This window comes from Malaya genurostris, chromosome 3, assembly GCF_030247185.1.
Source record: "Malaya genurostris strain Urasoe2022 chromosome 3, Malgen_1.1, whole genome shotgun sequence".
Taxonomy (NCBI): Eukaryota; Metazoa; Arthropoda; class Insecta; order Diptera; family Culicidae; genus Malaya; species Malaya genurostris.
Window position 1 is genome coordinate 243,115,996 of NC_080572.1, and position 21,501 is coordinate 243,137,496.

General features: G+C 42.7%; 1 protein-coding gene across 8 annotated transcripts in view; it reads right to left on the reverse strand.

Annotated features, from left to right (window-relative positions):
* The window catches only part of LOC131438700 (obscurin), a 153,290-nt gene that overhangs the window by 16,438 nt on the left and 115,351 nt on the right, over positions 1-21,501 (reverse strand). For 3 of the 8 annotated variants that reach the window (XM_058608876.1, XM_058608883.1, XM_058608884.1), the window contains 7 exons: positions 20,420-21,469; positions 19,833-19,967; positions 19,042-19,281; positions 18,843-18,984; positions 17,814-18,765; positions 16,835-17,750; positions 15,759-15,893 (listed from right to left, as the gene is read on the reverse strand). In XM_058608876.1, coding sequence (XP_058464859.1) covers positions 15,759-15,893; positions 16,835-17,750; positions 17,814-18,765; positions 18,843-18,984; positions 19,042-19,281; positions 19,833-19,967; positions 20,420-21,469 — 3,570 coding nt within the window. Of the gene's footprint in view, positions 1-15,758; positions 15,894-16,273; positions 16,562-16,834; positions 17,751-17,813; positions 18,766-18,842; positions 18,985-19,041; positions 19,282-19,832; positions 19,968-20,419; positions 21,470-21,501 lie in introns of all 8 variants that reach the window. The other 5 variants (XM_058608877.1, XM_058608880.1, XM_058608881.1 and 2 more) reach the window with 5 other exon arrangements.

Consider the following 21,501-nt stretch of genomic DNA (forward strand, 5'->3'; position numbering starts at 1 on the left):
TGATGGTTTCATTGGCCGTTTGAAGGCCATGGTTCGTGCCAAAGGTGGCCAATTCGAACAAATCTAAACCGATTCTCAAATTTGATGTTATTTCCGACATTTTTTGCTTTCATTCAATAAAATTTAAAAAAAAATGAAAAAATTATGGCGTTTTACTTTGTTGCAGTTTTTTCATCTCACCTTGTATATTGTGACACGTAACCTTGAGAAGATGACGGAAACCTACATCGGACTGAAAGCTGAAGCTAGGCGTATCGGACTGGCCATAAATGCGTCAAAACAATATACATGAGAGGAAGAGGCTCTAGATAAGAAACACTACGCCTCCCACCACGAATATTGATAGACGGTGACGATATCGAGGTGGTTGACGAGTTCGTGTATTTGGGCTCACTGGTTACCGCCGATAATGATAACAGCAGAGAAATTCAGAGACGTATTTTGGCAGGAAATTGTGCGTACTTTGGACTCAGAAAAACCCTTCGATCGACAAAGGTACACCACCGCTCGAAATTGACCATCTACAAAACGCTCATTAGACCGGTTGTTCTCTATGGCCACGAGACCTGGACTATGTTGGCAGAGGACAAACGCGTCCTTAGTGTTTTCGAAAGAAAGGTACTGAGGACCATCTATGGTAGATTGCAGATGGAAGACGGAACTTGGAGACGGCGTATGAATCACGAATTGCAACAGCTGCTAGGTGAACTACCTATCGTACAGACAACTAAAATCGGACGTCTACGATGGGCTGGGCATGTCATAAGGATGTTGGGCGACAGCCCAGTGAAAATGGTTCTTGAATCTAATCCGACTGGTACAAGAAGAAGAGAAGCGCAGCGAGCAAGGTGGATCGATCAAGTGCAAGGTGATCTACGAATCATCCGTGCCTTAAGTGGCTGGCGACGAGCAGCCCTGGATCGAGTTATGTGGAGACGTATGCTTGATACAGCAAAGAATACCCCAGGTGAGGTGTTAGGTAAGGTAAGTAACTAGGTTGAAGAAAAAAACACTGTTTCACCAAGACAATGCACCGATTCACAAGTCGATGGCAACAATGACAAAATTCCACGAATTAAACTTCGAATTGTTTCCTCATCCACCTTATAGTTCAGATCGGCCCCCCAGTGACTACTGGCTATTCGTTAAGCTCAAACAAAGAAAAATTGCTCGCCGGTTGATAATTCGACTCCAATGAAGAAGCAGTTGCTGAATGTGGAACTTTTTTCAAGGTAAAAGACAGATCTTTCTACAACCTATCAGTAACGAGAAGCGTTGGAATGATTGTATTGCTCTTGAAGGAGTTAGCAGTGATGATGATAAAATCGATTTTCGGTATTGGTTTTTACCTATCGACTATCAGCAGCTTGTTAAAAGTTTTTGTTGCGCTTCAAAGCTACATACTACGCACTTGTCCAGTTTAATCGGTTCCAGGAATGCTTTCCGTCATCCTAGAACTTCAATGAAAACGAGTTTTCTGATCTTCACAAGCAATTAGCAGCTCATGTATAATTTGTTATTGGTGCTGATAGTGTTGGAACTTTTTTTAATGGCTCTTCCCACTCCCCTACACCACAATGCTCACATTCTGAGCCCCCTGGTCATTAGGGTGCCAAATAGGTTGTATGGGAAATAAGTACAAATCGAATTTAACAAATCGGTAATTGTCAAAAGATCTAGCACTTCTGAAAAAGTCCCTAGAGAAAATTTGAGTTTAATCTAACATCGGTAAGTGCTGCCACATCGCAATCGAAGTTTTATTATTTTCAATCTTGAAAACTCATCATGAAGGATTATAGGAAGGCGAAGGGTATTTGGAATTTCTGAAATCTAAATGTTTTTTGGTGTCGGATGTCTTAGATGCATGAAACGTCGAAACGTGAATTTGACCTTTTTACCTTTTTTTATATATATAAAAAATAGGTATAGAATTCGCTCAAACTTTCGAAAAATTTTCCGAGGCCCGGAGGGCCGAATGTCATATACCAATCGATTCAGCTCGATGAACTGAGCAAATGTCTGTGTGTGTGTGTATGTGTGTGTGTCTGTATGTGTGTTGTCAACTAAGAGGTCGAGATCTCAGAGATGGCTGGACCGATTTTGATCAAACTAGTCGCAAATGAAAGGTCTCCCCGTCACCCAGAACGCTATTGAATGGTTTTGAGATCGGATGTTTACTTTTTGAGTTATACGATGTTTTATGTCAAAATTTTCAGTTTTTTGACAGTATCTGTCACATTTGACCTTGAAAACAGAATATGTTTCCAGACTTAGATTTCGCTCGGTAATACCTATCCAACAAGCCATAGATTGTTAAAATCCGTCCATTCTTAACGGAGATATCGATATTTTTGTGTAAGCCTTATTCCAGTAGAAGGAATTTTGAGCGCTGTATGAAAAAGCAATGCTTGGGAGCAGGAATCAGGAATCAGAACAAATTGGCTCAAATGGCACGTTCCCCTTGATATTTGGAGATTTGTGCCTTGCCATCAATTTGTTTTTAGCATCATTTTCCCGATATATAAGAGGGAAGGATTGAAAGGAAATGGTAAGGGTTGGACTAGGAGGATGGGAAAAATTGACGACACAAAAACACATAAAAGCAGAAGTAAATTCTGCACCCCTAAGGGATGCCGAACAATCTGCTGAGGATCACATTTAGTGGAAGCAGAAGTAAATTCTCAACCTCAACGAGGTCCCGAACAGTCCGCTGTTAATAAAACCTCCAACCCCCGAGAGGATTTGAAGATCTTACAAAAGCGACACCATTCTGCACTCCCGGAAGAATGCAGAACGATTCGCAGTATGTACGAGCAGAAGTAAATTCGGCACCCCCTAAAAGATGCCAAACAATCTGCTAAACCCTATTTAAGGTAAATACAGAAGGGATTCATTCACTCCAGGAAGAACGATGAACCCTTCTGACTATAGCTCCTTACCACATTGGGTAAGAAACGAGAGAATATCCTTCAATTTTAGCTCCGCATACACAGACTCAACCATGTATGGAGAACCAAAAACCCGGATACGTAGCTGCGTCAATGCGGGACAGTTACATATCAGATGATATGAAGTACCATAATCGCATTCACACAAATCACACGAATAATACTCAGCACGTTGAATAGTAGCCATGTGATAATTGAGTTTGCAATGTCTAGTCAGAGCTCTGACCAGAATACTGCAATGATGCTTGGAGAAATGCAGTAGACACTTTGACATTTTCAGATTTAAATCTGGTAGAAATGCTTTTGTCTGAGCGCAAGTTTGCAAGCTGCGCCAGTAGCTGGCATGTTTGGATACAGCCCAAGAACGAATCTTGTGCTTTATCCAACTAGTTGAAAGTGGTAAAGCTGGTTCAGGACCAACGAAATCATTCGTTGCACCAGCTCTAGCCAACTCATCAGCCCATTCATTTCCAGTAATACCAGAATGGCCGGGTACCCATAAGAAGTAAACAGCATTTGTAATGCTGAGGTCTTCAATTTGAGTTCGACATGCGATCACTAGATTCGACCGTGAGTCATTCGAACTGAGTGCTTTTAAGGCTGCCTGACTGTCGGAACAAAAATAAATTCGCTTACCACAGATCCTCTGCTGAAGTGCCGATTGTACTCCACACAGAATCGCGTAGATTTCTGCTTGAAACACAGTACAGTATCTACCAAGTGAATGAGACTGCTCCAGCCTCATTTCACGACAGTAGACACCAGCACCAGCACGACCATTCAACAGAGAACCGTCCGTATAACAAACTATGTGTTCATCAAGTTGTCGTTCCAGACAACCAGACAACCATTCCTCACGAAGAGGATAGCTCACATTGAATGTTTTGAAAGGAAAACTGCATGTGAGAGTTAGGTCACTAGGAGCGAGTAAATACTCATCCCACGTAACCATTTGAGACCACAAGCGAGTGTGGCTGGTAGCATAATCTAATGGGTTACTGTTCCAAAGCCCTGTAACCTTAAGACGATATGCACAAGATAATGCTTCTTGTTTTAGGAACACATGTAGTGGTTTAATGCACAGTAGCGCCTCTAGAGCAGCAGTAGGAGTTGTCGTGAATGCTCCTGTCATCGCCATTAGGACCATCCTTTGGAGATGATTTAGCTTTGACTGAACTGTCGCGACTTCTCCTTTCTGCCACCATACAAGACATCCATATGCTAAAATTGGTCTAACAATAGTTGTGTAGATCCAATGAATATATCTGGGTTTGAGTCCCCATGATTTTCCAAAAGCTCGTCTACATTGGCCGAAAGCCATGCAAGCTCTTTTAATTCTGAAGTCAATGTGAGCAGACCAATTCAGTTTTGAGTCAAGAATAACCCCGACGTATTTAACTTGATCGACCACAGTGACCTCTGAACCAAAGAACTGCAACGGACGAGCTCCTGTGATTATCCTACGATGAGTGAAAAGCACCATTGATGTTTTGCCCGGATTTACAGATAATCCAACCTGACAACACCATTGTTCAACAGATCGCAGGGCTTGCTGCATTAAATCAAAGAGAGTGTTAATGCTTATACCGGTCATCAATATATGATAATCGTCGGCAAAACCATAAGTAGGAAATCCAAGGTTATTAAGTTTCCTTAACAAACCATCAGCGACAAGGTTCCATAAAAGTGGGGATAGTACACCACCTTGAGGACACCCACAGACACTTAGCTTTCTAATCTCTGCTTGCCGAAGCGATGAACAAAGAAGTCGATTGCTAAGCATTGCGTGTATCCAATTTGTGATACTTGAAGGTATGCCATGACCACGGGCTGCTTCCAGAATTGAATTGAAAGACACGTTATCAAAGGCACCTTCAATATCTAGGAAAACTCCCAAGCAAAATTGCTTTTGTGAGAAAGCTTTTTCAATGTTGTACACAACATCATGTAACAGGGTTGTAGTGGACTTTCCACGCTGGTAAGCATGTTGCATTCCATGTAGCGGAAACATGAAACACGATTTCATTCGTAACCGAATGTTCGAAGTGAGCACACGCGTTTTTTTAACAATCGACATCGGTAAGACGAAGGTGCCTATCACAGCAGAGGCTGTAGTATAGGCATTAAATAAAAGTGATAAAAAGTAGCATCCCCGCAAGTGAGTTCTGTCTGTGCACCGGTTTTGTATCGGTATCGACAGTAGACGCTATTGTGCTATCCTCGGGCAGCAGTTATTTCTATTGTTTGCTACCCGCATCGCAGCAGCCAAATCCTGAGTCAAGGTCACGCTGAAGCACAACGAAGGAGTGAAGGAGCAACTCACCTAACAGCTTACCGTGACATACTGTTAAGTATTTTCTCAAACTTTTTCTTTCAACTTTTACTATTCATATATTTTCTTTTCATTTTATTTCTTTCTTTCTCATTTCAAGTGCGGGAGACTTCTTTACTCCCGCACTTTAAATATGAATATTGATGACAGTGGGGGTGTCTCGGAGGAGGGCGAAGCTGAACGAATGAACGAAGAACATTTAGAGGCTGAGTTTGCTTCCGAGATGCCATCTACCCCTCCTATACCATCTCCCCCTCCGATACCATTTCCCTCTCCAATGCCATCTCCCTCTCCGATGCCTCCATCTCCCTCTAAGATATTGCCTGCTCGCCAAAAAGTTTACCAAGACGATGGCTCGGGGGGTCCGTGGGTGGTATACTTCCGGCCCAAATTAAAGTCTCTCAGAGTTTTAAATATTGCTCGGGACCTGGAAAAACATTTCTCGGCAATAAAAACAATAGATAAGGTTTCGCCAAACAAGTTACGCGTTGTTGTGTCCGACCTGAAGCAAGCAAACGAGATTGCTACCAGCGAGTTGTTCACGAAGGAGTACCGCGTGTACGTCCCGTCTCATGTGGTGGAGATCGACGGTGTGGTCCGTGACGAAAGTCTGACAATCGAAGATCTGATGAAGGACGGGGTAGGCCGTTTCAAAAACCCCGACCTTCAACCAGTGAAAATTTTGGAGTGCAAGCAATTGCACTCCAAATCGATAGATGGTAAATTTTACCAATCGGACTCATTTCGCGTGACTTTTGCCGGATCTGCACTTCCAAATTATTTGGTAGTGAGTGGAGTTCGTCTACCTGTTCGGCTGTATGTACCGCGGGTAATGCATTGTACAAGCTGCAAACAGCTAGGTCATACGGCAACCTATTGTTGCAACAAACTGCGATGCGGCAAATGCGGAGAGGCCCATGAGGACGATCTCTGCAGAAGAGCAGTGGAAAAGTGTTGCTACTGCGGGGAGAATCCTCATGATCTTTCGGTGTGCCCTACGTACATACAGCGTGCGGAGAAATTGAAGCGATCCGTGAAAGAACGTTCCAAACGTTCTTATGCGGAAATCTTAAAAAGAACCACTCCATCGACCCCTGAGAACCCGTTTGCAATCTTGCCAGTTGAAGAGGATACCTCTGACGACCCAGGCGAAGGACCTTCCTACACACAGGTTGAAGGAAGCAAGAAAAGACAAAATCTGGCTTCTCCCAAGCTTCCTCGTAAAGGCCTCAGACTGTCCTCTTCGTCACAAAAGAACCAAACGGAAACAAAAAGTGCTGACTCAAAACCGAAGCAAACACCTCCTGGGTTCAAAAAACTTAGGGATGATAAGGAGTACCCAGCACTTCCTGGGGCATCAAAAAACCCGAATGACCCCAAAGCACAACCAGAAAATCCAACAAACGCTGGATTATTGAAATTTTCTGATATCGTGGACTGGATATTAACAGCCTTCAATATTACTGATCCTCTGAAAAGCTTCCTAACTGCTCTACTGCCAACAGTAAGGACATTTTTAAAACAGTTGACTGAACAATGGCCCCTCCTTGCAGCGATCGTATCTTTTGATGGATAATTTACCACTGAGAATCGAAGATATGATCATTGTGCTTCAGTGGAATTGCAGAAGTATCATCCCAAAACTTGATTCTTTCAAACACTTAATACATACTCATAATTGCGATGTATTCTCCTTGAGTGAAACTTGGCTTACTTCTAACATCAACCTCGACTTCCATAATTTTAACATAATCCGCCTGGACCGAGAAGACTCTTATGGAGGGGTACTTTTAGGGATTAAAAAGTGCTATTCATTTTATCGTATTAACCTCCCCTCGACACCGGGAATTGAAGTTGTTGCTTGCCAAATTAATATTAAAGGCAAAGATCTATGTATAGCTTCTATCTACATTCCTCCCAGAGTCTCGATAGGGCATCGTCGGCTAGCAGACATCATAGAACTTCTTCCTTCACCGCGGCTGGTTTTAGGGGACTTTAACTCGCATGGTACAGGATGGGGCTGCTTATATGATGATAATCGTTCTTCGTTAATCCAAGATCTGTGTGACAACTTCAATTTGACAATTCTAAACACGGGAGAAATGACACGGAACCCTAGACCGCCAGCACAACCAAGTGCGATGGATTTATCCCTTTGCTCGACTTCGCTACAGTTAGATTGCAAGTGGAAGGTAATCTGTGATCCTCACGGTAGCGATCACTTGCCGATCATAGTTTCTATCACCAACCGTGGAAGACCATCGGAAACAATCAATGTTTCGTACGATTTCACACGAAACATTGATTGGAAACGTTACGCGAGCTCGATATCTGAGAAACTAGAAACATCACAGGAGCTTCCTCCGGAGGAAGAGTATACATTTTTGGCTGGCTTGATTCTTGACACCGCAATTCAAGCTCAGACGAAACGAGTACCTAGCGCGCAAACTAGTATGCGTTCTCCCAACCCATGGTGGGACAAAGAGTGCTCAGAGCTGAAAACGAAAAAAGCTTCAGCCTTCATCTCGTTTAGAAAGAACGGAACTCCAGATAATTATCGGAAATACGCGGCGTTAGAATTTCAAATGAAAAGTCTTATTAAAGCTAAGAAACGCGGTTACTGGCGAAGGTTTGTTGACGGATTAACGAGAGAAACAGCAATGAGCACTCTTTGGAATACGGCCCGTCGCATGCGCAATCGAAATCACGCGAACGAAAGCGAGGAATATTCTAACCGCTGGATATTTGATTTCGCTAAGAAAGTATGTCCTGATTCTGTTCCGGAACAGAAGATATCCCGCGTCGCGACATTGAATACAAACGAAACACCGTTTTCGATGGTAGAGTTCTCACTTGCGCTCTTGTCGTGTAACAATAGAGCCCCGGGGTTAGACAGAATTAAATTCAACTTGTTGAAAAATCTGCCCGACTCTGCCAAAAGGCGCTTGTTGAATTTACGAACGATTGTCTAGCGTTGCTCTCAACAGAAATTCAAATGGCATTTGCTCGTAAAGAACAAATGGCATCAGTTTTCCTCGACATCAAGGGGGCATTCGATTCAGTTTCCATTAACGTTCTATCTGAGAAGTTGCATCAGCATGGTCTTTCACCAGTTTTGAACAACTTTTTATATAATCTATTGTCCGAGAAACACATGCATTTTGAGCATGGTGATTTGACGACAAAGCGATTCAGTTACATGGGTCTTCCTCAGGGCTCATGCTTAAGCCCCCTTTTATACAACTTTTACGTAAATAACATTGATGAATGTATCAACACATCTTGCACGCTAAGACAACTTGCCGACGACAGTGTTGTGTCTATTATAGGACCCAAAGCTGCCGATCTCCAAGGATCATTGCAAGATACCCTCGACAACTTGTCGACATGGGCTTTTCAAATGGGTATCGAGTTCTCTACGGAGAAAACTGAGCTGGTTGTATTTTCAAGGAAGCGAGAACCTGCGCAACTACAGCTTCAACTAGGGGGTGAAACCATAGCTCAGGTTTTCACATTTAAATATCTCGGGGTCTGGTTCGATTCCAAAGGTACCTGGGGATGTCACATTAGGTATTTGAAACGAAAATGCCTACAGAGAATCAATTTCCTTCGTACAATAACCGGAACTTGGTGGGGCTCTCACCCAGGAGACCTGATCAGGTTGTACAAAACGACGATATTGTCAGTAATGGAATATGGATGTTTCTGTTTCCGCTCCGCTACGAATATTCATTTCATTAAACTGGAAAGAATTCAGTATCGTTGTTTACGTATTGCCTTGGGTTGCATGCAATCAACCCATACGATGAGTCTTGAAGTGCTGGCGGGCGTCTTACCGTTGAAAAACAGGTTCTGGGATCTCTCATATCGACTGCTAATCCGATGCGACATTTTGAATCCGATGGTGATAGAAAACTTTGAAAAGCTCGTCGAGCTTAATTCACAAACCCGTTTTATGTCCTTGTATTTTGACTACATGGCTCAGAATATAAATCCTTCTTCGTTTGTTCCCAATCGTGTTCATTTTGTGGATACTTCTAATTCTACTGTGCTTTTCGACACATCCATGAAAGAAGAAATTTGTGGAATCCCGGATCCTGTACGCCCTCAAGAGATCCCAAAAATTTTTAATAATAAATTTAAAGAAGTCGACTGTAATAAAATGTTTTACACTGACGGATCATATCTAGACGGGTCCACTGGCTTCGGTATATTCAATGTAAATTTCACCGCTTCCTATAAACTCAGTGATCCAGCTTCAGTTTACGTCGCAGAACTAGCTGCAATTCAGTATACCCTTGAGATCATTGACACTCTGCCCACAGATCACTACTTCATTGTATCGGACAGTCTCAGTTCCATTGAGGCTCTCCGTTCAGTGAAGCCTGGAAAGCACTCACCGTATTTCCTGGGGAAAATACGGGAACAATTGAGTGCTTTATCTGCAAAATCATACCAGATTACCTTGGTTTGGGTCCCCTCACATTGTTCCATACGGGGCAATGAGAGGGCGGACTCGTTAGCCAAGGTGGGCGCACTAGAAGGTGATATCTATGAAAGACCAATCTGCTTCAATGAATTTTTCAGTTGCTGTCGTCAGAAAACTCTAGCTAGCTGGCAGAATACATGGAATAGTGGAACTCTGGGACGATGGTTACACTCAATAATCCCACAGGTATCGACGAAAGCTTGGTTCCGGGGGTTAGACGTGAGCCGAGACTTTATTCGTGTAATGTCAAGGCTCATGTCTAATCATTATATGTTCAGCGCGCATCTCCGTCGTGTGGGGCTCGCTGAGAGTGGTGTCTGCGTTTGCGGTGAGGGTTATCATGACATCGAACATGTTGTTTGGACATGTGTCGAGTATTGTGATGCCAACTCATAGGTTCCCTTCGGGCCCGAGGTATACCACCCTTCGTACCAGTCCGCGACGTCTTGGCAACTCGAAATCTTCCTTATATGACTCTCATCTATAACTTCTTGAAAACTATCAATGCTCAAATTTAGTGCTCTCCCTATCTCTTTCTCGTCTACAGCTCTACCGCACTCTTCTTTACGTTGCTGGAAGTATGGCCTGTGTAAACGATGCTTCGGAGCATGCACCTGCCTTGAACTGACTGAGTTGCTGGAAGCTACCCAAAAACGTCACATCAACGTCAGAACACACCAACGAAGCATCCCAATCCAGAATAATCTCTTCATTGCTACAAGCTGAAAAACATGAAGATTCATCGAACGCAAAATGTGTCTAAAAGATGTATGCCACAAACCAATGATGTATTCAAATTTCAATTCAATACTGTGTAGGTCCCACCCTCCCTATGTCCCCTTACTAACTGGGGAGTATGCCGCCCCGTAATACGGCATCCCTTTCTCTCTCCCTAACAACAAGACAATCGGCCACGTTAAGCTAAAGCAAATGAGCCTAATAAAAAATTTTATTTGAAAAAAAAAAATGAAACACGATTTTTTATACTGTTACATATAATTGTTTCTAAGTACCAAAAAGACTGTGTACAGCATCTTTTTTTATGACAATTTGCCTCGGACCAATTTTAGCACGGTTCATTTTTGGCAACATAATCTTTCGAATATGACATATGTAAACCAGATGATACCAGCATTATCGAGTTGGAAGTAATTCCATAATTATATTGACGTGTGTGACAAATAATTTCACTCAATTTTCTCGGAGATGGTTAAACCGTTTTCTACAAACTCAGATTCATATGAAAAGTCGTATACTCCCAAACAAGGTTCCTGAATTACGTTTGGATCCGACTTCTGATTGCGGAACCACAGGATGATAATTAAAATAATGCAATTAATTTTTCTCGTAGATGGCTGAACCGATCTAAGATTCAAATGAAATCTAAGAATCATCTATGATTCAAATGAGAGGTCTTAAAATCCTATAAAACCTCTTACTTTTTAGTCAGATCCGACTTCTGGTTTAGAAAATGCAGGGTGATTAGTATAAAAATGTCCATTTCACATAAATTAATCAGGTTTATCGGGTTTGCAGATTTGGATAGTCGATTACCAAATAAATTTATTTCAGTTTAAGCGGTATTCGTTTTTGGATTCGGAATGTACCCCCAAATTTTAATTCGCACTACAATTTCTCAAAGATGTCTACACACTCCTCAGGTGAATTTAACTGATTTCGGCTACACCGATTTTAGAATTCCGGTTCCAGTATCGAATCGATTCTCAAAGCTCAATCATTTTCTCAAAAAAGACCAAATCGAACTTCAAAAACAAATATTACAGGACTTAAGGTCCCATACAAAATCGGTGAATTTTATCCGATTCTGGAATTACAGATGATGAGTTTATAAATTTCATGTAAATTGTTTGGCGTAATAATTTATGGCCATTCGAATCATTTTGGGCTATGCTAATTCCTGAATACCGGCTCTGGAAGTACCATAAATAATCACGAAAAACTCTAAAGAGGAACTTACTTCGACATCTCATGGAATGTTCAATCGATTGTTACACGCTAAGATTGAAATTCGATATGTTTTGCAGTTTCGGCATTACAGGGTAATGAGTGATTAAAATCTCAATTTGCCGTTTAAAACGACGATAATTAAAATAATGTCATGAGAACTAAAACACCTAAGAATATCCATGCAAAAACACATGCGTATTGATAAAAAAAGGTATCATCTCACTGCTAGGTGGATTAATCACGTTTTTTCAATAGACTTCGCAACCGATTAAAAGTGTACAGAACCATTGCATGGCTGGTGCTACAATCCTACTGACATTACGAATCCTTCCAGATCGGGGCTCGAACATACGTCACTTGTACGATTATATTTTCGAACTTGATCCATAACCCAATGTTAGTCTCGAACGAGCCTAAAAGTATGGAAATCGGTTCATCCATATCCGACTAAATTGAGCGGTAATGAGTTTTGTCGTTTACGTCACTTATACCATTGTATCACCAGAACCGCTAGTGAGAGCCATTTGAAGTTCAAACATGTTCAATGAACCGGTAGTAGTATCCGAACGAGCCAAAGTTTGATGAAATCGGTTCTGCCATCTACGAGAAAACTGAACGGAGAGAAAAACTAGAGCGTTTTGTTGGTTATGTCATTTGCACCATTATTTCTCCTGAATCGAAAGTGACCGCCATGTTCGAACATGATCTACGACTCAACAGTATCTCTCAAATGAGCCGAAGCTTGCTAAAATCGGTACTGCCCGGGTTGGAGGTTCAATGCATAGGGCACTGGTCTCACAAGCCAGTTTTCGTATGTTCGAGCCCCGACCTAGAAGGATTTTCATAGTGTCAGTATGATCGTAGTACTAGACATGCAGTGATTCTGCACGCTAAGAGTCGACTGCGAACAAAATTCCACAGAAGTAATGTAAAGAATTTAGCCATCGGAGAAAAAAAGACGAAAAATAAGTGTTTTGTCGTTTACGTCACTTATACTATTACGAAGAGGTATTTTTTAGGCGAATTTATTACGCGGCTTATTTAACGCAAATTTTCAAAGCTATCCGGCTTTTTTGTTTTGTCTTAGAAATGCACGAAACAAATTTTTTAAGTCATCTCTCTCTCTCTCTTTTGAAATCCTCTTTCAAAAAAATATTTTTTGAGATTACACCAGATCTCGACTTTTCATGCATTTCTAAGATATTTGGCATAAAAAAGTGGATAGGTAATGACAGAGACATAACTGGATGACGTGAATTCGAATAAAACTAACACGTTTCTCCACACTTTTGAGTATCTATAATCGTTCTCATAATTGTGCAAGTTTTCATTTCATTAATTCCAGAGTTGTGACGGTGCACCTATACTAAAGTATGGTGAATTCACGCCACATTTATTCTAACAAACAAATTAATGAGACATGGCAAGAAACAATAAACAAAATGTTTGCCTGCAGAAGTGCACACGGTACGAGTTACAATAATTTCAATGGAAGTTCTGTCGCTCACTGCACCGAAACCGTCGTCCAAACACGAGAAAGACAAACAAGTGTCATGAACTTTACTCTTTAATACTCGTTGAAACCTTAAATTTTGTAAAACTATAATTTTGAATTATTTGTGGTTATTTCATACTACTGGAAATTTTACCATAAATTGTTGATCATATTTCCGATGGCATGCAGAAAAAATTTGTTGTTGGGTTAAGTACAACAAAAGATATTCACGATTAAGTTCTACCCATTCCTGTACAGAGTAAATTTTGAAAAGGCGCCCCATAGTCAAATAAGTTGTACTCACGACAAAAAAAATGATCGAAAAACTCAGTCGATTTTTTTTCAAATTTTGTTTTCGGGATTACATCAAATCTGGACGATTCATGCATTTCTAAGACATTTTACATCCACAAAAAAATTGTTCAGTTTTGCGTTTTTTTTCAACGAGGATTTCCGAACTTTGGCATCCAAATTTTTTTTTTCGTTTTTGGAAATCTCGAAAGTCCCGAAATCGGTTTTTTTCAAAAAATTTTTTACGAGATTCCACCAGATCTGAAAGTTTCATGCATTTCTAAGACATTTGGCATTAAAAAAGTTTCCTTTTTTTTTCGGCATTAAAAAAGTTTCCTTTTTTTATATCTCCGGAAGCACAAGTGACCGCTGTTTAGTCTTTGAACTTGACCATAGTCCTATAAAAGCTTTCGAATAGGCCTACACTTGTTGTAAATTAGCCCAGCCATCTCCAAACAAATGTTTTTTTCGGATACGTCACTTATACCATTCTATTTCCAAAACTATAAGTGTCATTCATTTGATCTTCGAACTTTGTCATTGACCCAATAGCGATAGCATGTTGAAGTCGGTCTAGCTATCTTCAGAAAAATAGAGCGCTGAGAAAAAAAATGCATTTTGTCGGCATTATCAATCATTTTTAACTGATAAGCTAGATTTGATCGCACAAACACCGATGATGTACTGCGCTCTGGTAATTCAAAAGAGGCCGTAGTTCCGTAAATCATCTCAAAAGTTCGTTCCATTATTATGGGAAATCGAAAAGAGTAGTTGCGGGAGATAGCTGATATCGTAAAGATTTTTTTATTTCGTTATTTATTTACTTCTGGAGCAGGGAAAAAACACTGGGATATAAGTTATCATCAATCTATCTCTATGTCTCCAGGCATAAAACCTCCTCATCTTTTGTACTATCAGATTTCAGAATATCCAAATGATACAGATATTCAAAGAAAATGTATTCATAATTTTGTATGAGCCCTTGAAAAGGTATGTAAATTCAGATTTCTGCTACATACACCATATTCGCCAGATTTAGCCCCCAGCGACTATTTTCTATTCTCAGATTTCTGATGGTAGAGCTTGCTAGGAAGATGTTCGTATCTTGAAAGAGCTTCATGATACGTATTTAATTCCATCGATCTTTAATGACATTTAGAGATTTCAGCGATTCAACATCGCCTTGAAAGGAGTAATACGACGAGCCGGGCTTAACATCCGGAGTGGCGGATGACATGGACATTATCGCGAGAAACTTTGGAACTTTGGAGCAGAGCAGAGTTGAATCCGTTTACCTCGGAGCCCTACTAACGGCTGACAACAATGGGAGTCGTGAAATACAAATACGCATCATCAATGGAAGTCGTGTCTACTACGGGCTCCAAAAGAATCTGCGGTCAAAAAAGATTCACCTCCGCACGAAATGTACCATGTACAAAACGCTCATAAGACCGGTTATTCTCCACGGGCACGAAGCATGGATCATGTTCGAAGAGGACCTGCAAGCACTCGGAGTTCTCGAGCGACGCGTGCTAAGGACGATCATCGGCGGTGTGCAGGAGAGCGGCGTGTGGCGGAGAAGAATGAACCACGATCTCGCTGTACTCCCGCGGCTAACCCAGCATCCAGAAGGTGGCCAAAGCCGGAAGAATACGGTGGGCAGGGCATGTTGCAAGAATGCCGGACAACAACGCTGCTAAACTGGTGTTCACCACAAATCGGTTTGGAACTAGAGGGTGAGGAGCGTAGCGGGCAAGACCAGGTAGAACGTGATCCGGCGAGCATTGGGCGTGATCGAGGATGGAGAGCGGCAGCCACAAACCGAGTACTGTGGCGTACTATTGTTGATTATGTGTTATCTTAAATGTGATGTAGTGCAAATATATGTATGTACATGTAGATTCCAGATAATTTTTGGGTGATTTCCTCAATGTGATAAAACGAGCAAGAATCGCACAAAAGAATCTCGTTAATGTCATCAGTTACGACGGTAGATCTGAGGGTCTATATTCCAAGGAGTTTTTGGATGAACAAGAACTTTCTCAGTGCAGTGCATTCTGAACCAGCAGGTACGCGTATAGATACTGAATTCTATTTTTATAGAGACTTCTTGGATATCCAAGGTCTTAAATTCGCTATTCGTGTAAATTGAGGTTCTAGTTTAGTACGTTACAGGTAATCAACGACGGGATGAATGATGGGGATGATGAGGTGTAGCAATCAAGAACCAATTACCTGTTACGATGGCGGCATGACTTTCTTCGGTATGCACCGAGATCATGATTGTCTCTCCGTTCTGATCGATTTTGGTACATTCGCTGAACACGCGGTGTGCTTCGGTATTATCACCGGGGCTCGCTACAAGGGCCTCTGCAGACGGTGACGAGTGCCGAGCAAGCACAGCCAAAGTTCAAGCGGATGGTAACGTAGTTTTAGCAAACATGAGCATGGTTTCGACAATCCACAAGATGTGTATGACGTGTGTGGATGGGGTGTGTGTGTTGATAGCGATGGGTATGTGTTGAGCATGTATATAAATAGACATTTATTACAAGGGTTTATCAGGTCACTTAAAACTACTACTTGAACTACAATATGTACAAGGACTATTTTCATGAGAAGAACCTGGTGGATGGAATACTGGTTGAAAGCTACTAATACGCTAGATACGAACTACAAGGGAATAAAACGGGTAGAATTCAAAGTTTTTTTTTCGTGCCGAAAATGTGCTTTCAAAGAGTACTGATTACCCTGATTATTGGATACTTCAACCGGAGCTATCGTGCTGTCTAGGTTTATTTCAATTTCTTGAACCGGTAGCGGTAGCGAAATTTGCTCCGTTTCTACCGGTTCGCTTATCGTAATCTCAGTAACCAGCTCCCGTTTATCGATAGTAATCAAAGACTGCTCACGTTCGGGACTTTCTTCTCTAGGAACGGTTTGCGAGATTTGTTCAAGTATTTCCTGTTCAAGCTGTACCGTTTCCGTATTCTGCAACTCTTTGTCGGTCTCATCCCTTGTTTGCTCTTCACATACGGCTGAATGATAATAACATTAAGCGCATGATTTTAATAAACGCAATACATATATAGAAAAAAAACGATATTATCACATGGTTTCAGCAAAAACTCCACATTGAGTCAAATTCTATCTAAACATTGCGTTGGTTATTGACAAAACACGATCTTCGCTTGTCAACAGATAACACATACATAGACTCGCTGCTGCTGATCCACAGCAGCGGGGATCGGTGAAATAAAACCTACCACTGTAAACGTATATCAAACTAACCGTCGAACTGTAATACTCACTTTGCACAACGACCCGTGACTTGCTGCTGATGGTGCCCATGGAATTGACGGCGCGTACTTCGTAGTCCCCGGAGTCGGCACCGCGAACCATGGCCAGCGATAGGGTATAGTTTTCGACGCGCTGCGAATCTCTCTTGATCGTCAGTCTGGCATCGGTTTGCATCGGTTGACCATTCTTGTACCACGTTATTTCCGGCTCCGGTTCCGCGTAGATTCCGACCTCCAGCGTAAGCGTAGTGTTCTCGTCAACGTCGGTGTCGACTAGTGCCTTGCGAATCTTGGGCGTACACTGAATCGTCGTCTTAGCGCTGGTCTCGTCTGAACCGTAAATGTTCGTGAATTTAGCCTTGTAGACGCCTTGCAGTTCTGCCTTAGCTTCCTTGATGTATAATTTATAGTACAATCCTTCCTCCTCAAATTTGTAGTCGTTGCTAGATTCCGTAATCTCAACACCGTCAATGTACCATTGGACGGTCGGTCTGGGATATCCATCGGCTTTCACCGCCAGCATTATGTTCGTTTCGCCTTCCTTGCAAGTGATGGCATTCAGCGACTCGCGAACCTTGGAATCGGTATTCACGTTCACCTGACAACGCTCCTTCACCGTACCGTAGTCGTTAATGATATCGGCACTGTATTTGGCTGTATCGTCACGGTCTGCAGCGTGAATTTTCAACGTGAAGCGACCATCATCTTCGGTTATGATAACCTTTTTGCCATCGGCAAAGATTTCCCGGCCGTCCTTGTACCAACGGACGATAGGAGGTGGATTACTGTCCGCCTTGATGCATAGCTCGATGTCTTCCTTCTCGTTGACAATCAACTCCGGATCCAACTTACGGGTGATACGCGGTGGAGAGTTTATGGAGAATTCCCAGAATTCGGTTGCTTGACTGATTTCGTTGGTGGCAATAATCTGCGAGGGTGAGATAGAGTTCGAATAACGATCCCCCATAGAATTTTACCAAAGGAAACTTACCGAATAATTGCCAGCATCTTCCATTACGGTTGGGCTAAATTTCATAATGTAGTAATTTTCAGCAGTCAAAAATTTGATACGTTCATTTTCCACGATTTCCCTGCCGTTGCGGTAGAATTTAACCGTAGCCTCCGGGATGGCGTCGACTTCAATGGACATCTTGTAGTGCTCACCGACCATAGCGGACATGTCGTGTGGTTTCACGATCTTCGGTGGACATTTGACGATCAGGTTGATAAAGGTCGAATCTTCGCCCAGTTCGTTTTGCGCTACGATCGAATACGCACCTCCATCCGACGGTTGGACATTCCGGATAACGAGCGATACCGATTCGGCGTCCTCGTAGAGGAACTTGAAGCGATCGGTCGCTTCGATAATCGTGCCTTCGTGGCGCCAGACGAGCTCCGGTTTCGGATAACCGTGGACTTTCAACTCTAGCAATGCTTTACCACCAATTCGCGCCAGTGCGTCCTTCGATTCCAATATCAAGTGCGGCTTGGTTGGCTCCTGCGTCAGTTGGTTAACCTGTCCCTGAACCGTCAGTTCAGCACTACACTGGATATTGCCGGAAGCGGTAGCGGCAACACAAGTGTAGAGTCCAGCATCCTCTGGTTTCACGTGCTGGAAGACAAGCGCCAACGAGTCGGAATCTTCAGCCATCAGCACCTTGAAACGCTCCTCAGGATCGAAGGGAACACCGTTCTTTTTCCAAACGAATTTGTTTTTGTCTTGCAGAGTGTCCAACTCGTTGAATAGCTCGGTCTGGTCGCTCACCAGCAGTTGCGCTTCGGTTTTCGTGCTACCGAACTTGTTATAGGCCGTGCACGAGTAAACACCACAATCGCCTTTGTGCACTTCTGGAATAATCAACTCGTAGTATCCGCTATCTTCGCGATCACGAACGATTTTCATGCGCTTGTCGGAGTCGGTAATCTCGCGATCGTCCTTACAGCTGAAATGAAATCGTTCGGAAGAAAATAAAAAAAACCGTTGAGTGAATAGTGTTCCCATCCCGTTTTGACTACTTACAATCGGATCTTCGGTTTGGGATCACCTTTAACCTTTACCATGAACGTGAGATAGGTCTTCTCAACGACCTCGGTACCTTTCATCTTTACGATGAACACTGGAGCGTTGGTTTCCGACAAGGCCTTCCTCTGCTCTGGTGTCACTAATTCAAGGAATTAATTCATTGCAAAATGACATCGGAGACGCTATGTCTACTTACGTTTCTCCACGGTCAACTGGGCCGTACATGAGGAATTTTCCGTTCCGTTGATAGCACGGGCCGTGTAGGTACCGGTGTCCTCTTCGCGACAGTGTTGAATTTCCAGCGAATATGCTAGGTCATTGGTTTCACGCATATTGATGCGATCCGCCAGCTTGTCGTCGAGCGGCTTGTTGTCCTTAAGCCACTGCACGTTCGAGCGCTCATCCAACTGACACGTGAAACTCGCATTTTCACCGGCTGTTCGAATTTGAAGAGAAGACCGGTTAGATTCTGTTTGGAAACTCAAATCGGAATAATCATCAGAGGAAAACAAAAAAAAGGTGTTCGCAGTTATAGGTGCTAACGTAGTACGGGTGTCGTGCTGTAACAACGTTTCGGCTGTTCTCGTGTGGGGGAACTTCTTCAGGGTAGGTTGGATACTTTTCACTGAAGGTTATTATTAGTCCAAAGCCTTACAGATACAGTTTGGTTTTGGACTACAATCAACTCATTAATTACTCGGTCAGTCTACATAAAGAAATTGAAGCGTTCTCTAGAAGCTAGTTTAATCTCTACAAAAGCTTTGTCTGATCATTAAATTTGAACATGTATTTCAAGCGGACAATGGACTCCAATAAGCCAGCCAGGAAGCGTTTATTTTTTTCTATGATTGTTGCTGTTGTTTAATGTACGCGAGACTGGGTGATTGTATACTGCAAACTGCCAACCTAAATGAAACTCGGAGTTTCCATTTCCGTCTAACTGAATGACTGAGTGTATGACTATACGCTAACAAAACGACAACTTACGCTCGACGCTCAGACCATGAATTGCCTTCAAAAAGCGCGGTCTGATGTTGGTTGGCACCGGTATGGCCTCGGTATTATTGGCCGACATCTTTCCTTCGTGCTTGACCTCAAAATCGGCTAGTTCCTCGAGTTGTGCTGCGCGTCCATTTATGTTTTTTTTTTGTCACAGGGATTAAGTTCGGTTGTGAAAGGAATAAGATTAGTTTAAACGGTTGGAAAGTACAAACTGCTGAACAAGGGAATGATGAAGACACGAAATGGTAGAAAGCGTTTGCGCTGTGAAACAAAATTAATCTTGAATTGATGGTTAAATAACAAAACAGAATGTCGAACGAGATGCAATATTTGGTAATTATAAGAAAGAAAGAAAACATAAACCTAGCATTCCGATGTGCTGCTGCAAATAAAACTGGATTATCTTCACTTAGACGTGTACAAATACTGATTGGAACATGCTATTAACCGCCAACGTTTTGCCGATTCGGATTGGTGCATATTCATTGGCCTAGATATGCCCTGCTACAGAGTGCGAGTTAACAGATAGTTTGACAACAGGCAGCAACAGGTCAACACTAATGCAATTGTACCTTCAAGGGTGCGATCCTTTCGCGTGGAATATCGATGGGTCGCGTGCCTGGAAGAGTGCTCCATTCTATGACGGTTTCTATCGATCGTTTCCAGATCAAGATCTGCCGTGCAAATTTTCTCTCCCGTCACCGGATCTTCGACGGTGTACTGATACTCGTATACCGGCTCTTTGTGTTTGGGTTCTTCCTCTTCCGGGATGATTATGCTCTCGAATTCACCGTGTTCGGCTTTGAGAACCGTATCTTCGGCGTACCGTACGGTTTCGCCGGTTTTACCAAACAGATGCTTAATGCCTTTCACTTTACGGTGCGCGGCTGCAGTTGAGAAGTCCGGATCCGGTCCTTCCGGTAATTGACCTTCTAAGAAAAGTTGTGACTTCCGGTCTAGCTCGTCGGTATTAACCACCAGCTTCCTGGTGATCTTCGGTGGCGGTGGTGGTGGTGGGCGTTCTTTCTTAATGAACACCTCGATTGTAGCGTGATATACTGGCGGAGGCGGCGGATCAAAGAATGTCGGCAGTTGAAGAGGCGGTGGAGTTCTCTTTCCTCCGCTATCTCCTCCCGATCCTTCCTGGTTTCCTTCTGACTGTTCACCTTGATCACCACCCGATTCTTCCGCTTGTTCTCCTGATCCACTTCGACTGTTGTCGTGTGAGGATGGCCTTCGTTGATTCGGGGAATCCGGATCGTTATCGGCTGCCTGTGTGAACTTGGGTAACCTGGTGTCGGTCGGCTTATCTCCGTCACCCAATACAAACTGAACAGACTCTTTGGTAGCCTTAATCTGCTCAAGTAGCTCGGAAGCGGTTTCCTTGATCTGCTGGATTTCCCGCTTGCTTCGTAGCTCAAACTTTCGTCTGATCTCTTCCTCTTTGGCCTGTCGAATGCGTTTGGCTTCCACCAGTGCCGCACGTTCCTTGATGCGGATCTCTTCGAGTTTACGCTCAAGCACCGCTTCCCTAAGTTTCTGCTGTTCTAGATTTTCTAGGGAAGATTCTGGTTCGTCAACCGCTACAGGAGTATCGTAACCTATTACACTAGCGGAATCTGCTGCAATAATGATTAGGTTCAAGGGTATGTAA